This window comes from Merops nubicus, unplaced genomic scaffold, assembly GCF_000691845.1.
Source record: "Merops nubicus isolate BGI_N331 unplaced genomic scaffold, ASM69184v1 scaffold34751, whole genome shotgun sequence".
Taxonomy (NCBI): Eukaryota; Metazoa; Chordata; class Aves; order Coraciiformes; family Meropidae; genus Merops; species Merops nubicus.
In genome coordinates, this window is record NW_008588186.1 from 5,284 (window position 1) to 7,266 (window position 1,983).

General features: G+C 58.1%; 1 protein-coding gene across 1 annotated transcript in view; it reads right to left on the minus strand.

Annotated features, from left to right (window-relative positions):
• LOC103781477 (kinesin-like protein KIF1A) overlaps positions 1-462 on the minus strand; it is a gene marked incomplete at its 5' end in the record, with an annotated part of 3,918 nt that extends 3,456 nt beyond the window's left edge. The window contains 2 exons of the mRNA XM_008949196.1: positions 1-104; positions 348-462. Coding sequence (XP_008947444.1) covers positions 1-104; positions 348-462 — 219 coding nt within the window. The remainder of the gene's footprint in view (positions 105-347) is intronic.
• Between the last annotated feature and the right edge of the window lie 1,521 nt (positions 463-1,983).

The window sequence follows — 1,983 nt, forward strand, 5'->3', positions numbered from 1 at the left end:
AAGAGGTTGCGAATGGAGCGGGAAGCAGGAAGCTTGGCGTCCCGGGAGTAGAAAACCATGCAGAAGTCTTTGGTGATGACAGCAGGCTGAGTGCAGTTCTCCATCTGCAGCATGGCAGGAGGGGAGGCATTAGGGGGGGCTGCAGGGGCAACCCAGTGGGTCTCTCCCACCCCTGGTGCCCTGCAGTTTCTGCTCCTGGGGTCCCACAGGGCCACCAAGCATCAAGTTGAACACTGCACCCCATTAGCATTGATGCTAAGGAGGGGTTTGTGCTGGCTGCACCCCAACAGCGGGGAAAAATGCCAGACTTTGTTGGTGTTTTTAATGGCCCCAACTAAGGTCCTTGCCTCGATGTAGGCAGAAAGGGTGATGTAGATTTTCTCCCGGTACGGGGTGACACGATTGAGCAGCAGCGAGTTGTGCATGGAACTATCCCACGCCGTCTCAAACTGGTAGAAAGTCCTGCCAAAAAAGACAGCAGAGCTGATTAAACCACCCCCCCAGAACCCCAGGCGAGTGATCGAGAAGGTCCCATTGTCACACTCCTGCAGCACTGTGGCAGGCCTGCAAGGACACACGGACATGCATACGCGTCGGGGACAGATGGGGACAGCCACTCCAGAGGACACAGGCTCAAGGCAAAGGGAGGGGAACATGGCACCCTCAAAATGGCCAACAGACCAGGGCTTTGGGAAGGAGGGACTGCAGGAGGAGTAGGTGCTCAGCTGGGGTGCAGGCAAGGCAGGTCAGGCTGGGAAGGCAAAAGAGAAGGCATGCCCCACCCCTGTGCTCAGAGTGGGGGGCTACCACCCTCAGCACACCTGGGCCAGGTCCCCACCTTCCAGCCTAGGGCACACAGCACACCCTGGACCCTGCCAGGACTGGATGGTGCTGTTTGGGTGCTGATGGCCAGAAGGAAAAGGAGGGAGGATGCTCAGCACCAGGGGGGGGTTGCTGCCAGCCCGCCCCTGGGAGAGCAGTCCCCCTGTAAGCCAGGTCCCCTCCCACAGGGCTGCCCTCGTCTGTCAGCCCCGAGACCCAGTGGGACCTGAGGACCACCATGATTTAGGTGGCTGGCCCCTGTCAGTCTGTCTCCCCCAGCTCTTGCTCTGATCCGATTGCCAGTCCCATTCCCACCAGGCTGCCTCACTCCCCTCGCTGTGTTTTCCATGGCTCCCAGGCTGGGAGAAGGAGTGGGGGACACCTGGCCCCACTCACCTGGTGCTTACGGGGTCCTGTACAGGCCAGTGCACCCACTCAGAGCAAGAGTGGCAGCTGCCCTCTTTGGGTTAAGCAACTGAGGATGGGGGAAGCAGGAGGTGGCTCCTGAGGGATCCCCATTTCATGCCCTGTCCTGCTCCTGGGCTCCTTCCCAGGCCAGCCTTGGGGTTATAGGACACACACTCTCCAAAGCCACCCGGAGCTGCTGCAGCCCCGACTCCTGCCTGAGCATCCTCAGGAAGCCATGGCTCAGTGACACCTCAACAAGGATGCTTTGGCACATGCCTGAAGCAGCACCCAGGCGTCTGAGTGGCTCTTTTAACAAGAGCCAGCGTGGCCAGACAGAGCAGGGAGAGGCTCTTGGCTGTGATTGCCCCCACACTGGAAGAAGAGGGAGTGACGCTTTCAGAAGGTGTATAAAATACATTAAAACCATGACAGAGCCAAGGCAAAGGATCGCTTTGCAGACACAGGTCACTTGAGAAGAGAGTGCTCCCCAGGGAGGAGGAGGAGAAGAGGAGCCTCCAGGGATGGGGGAAAGAGCAAAAAGCAAAGGGGGGAGGCAAAGGAGAAAGAGAAAAGCAGGAGGGACCAGACCGAGTGGGTGCGCATGAAATACCTAGTGTCATTTCCAAACGAAATGCTATAAGTGGAAGGCGACCCAAGGACAAACACACACACGTACACACACAGAAAAATGAAAGGTCAGAAAGCATCATCTGTATGGTGCTGGCACAGGAGTAAGGCCGTGAGGAAGGGGAG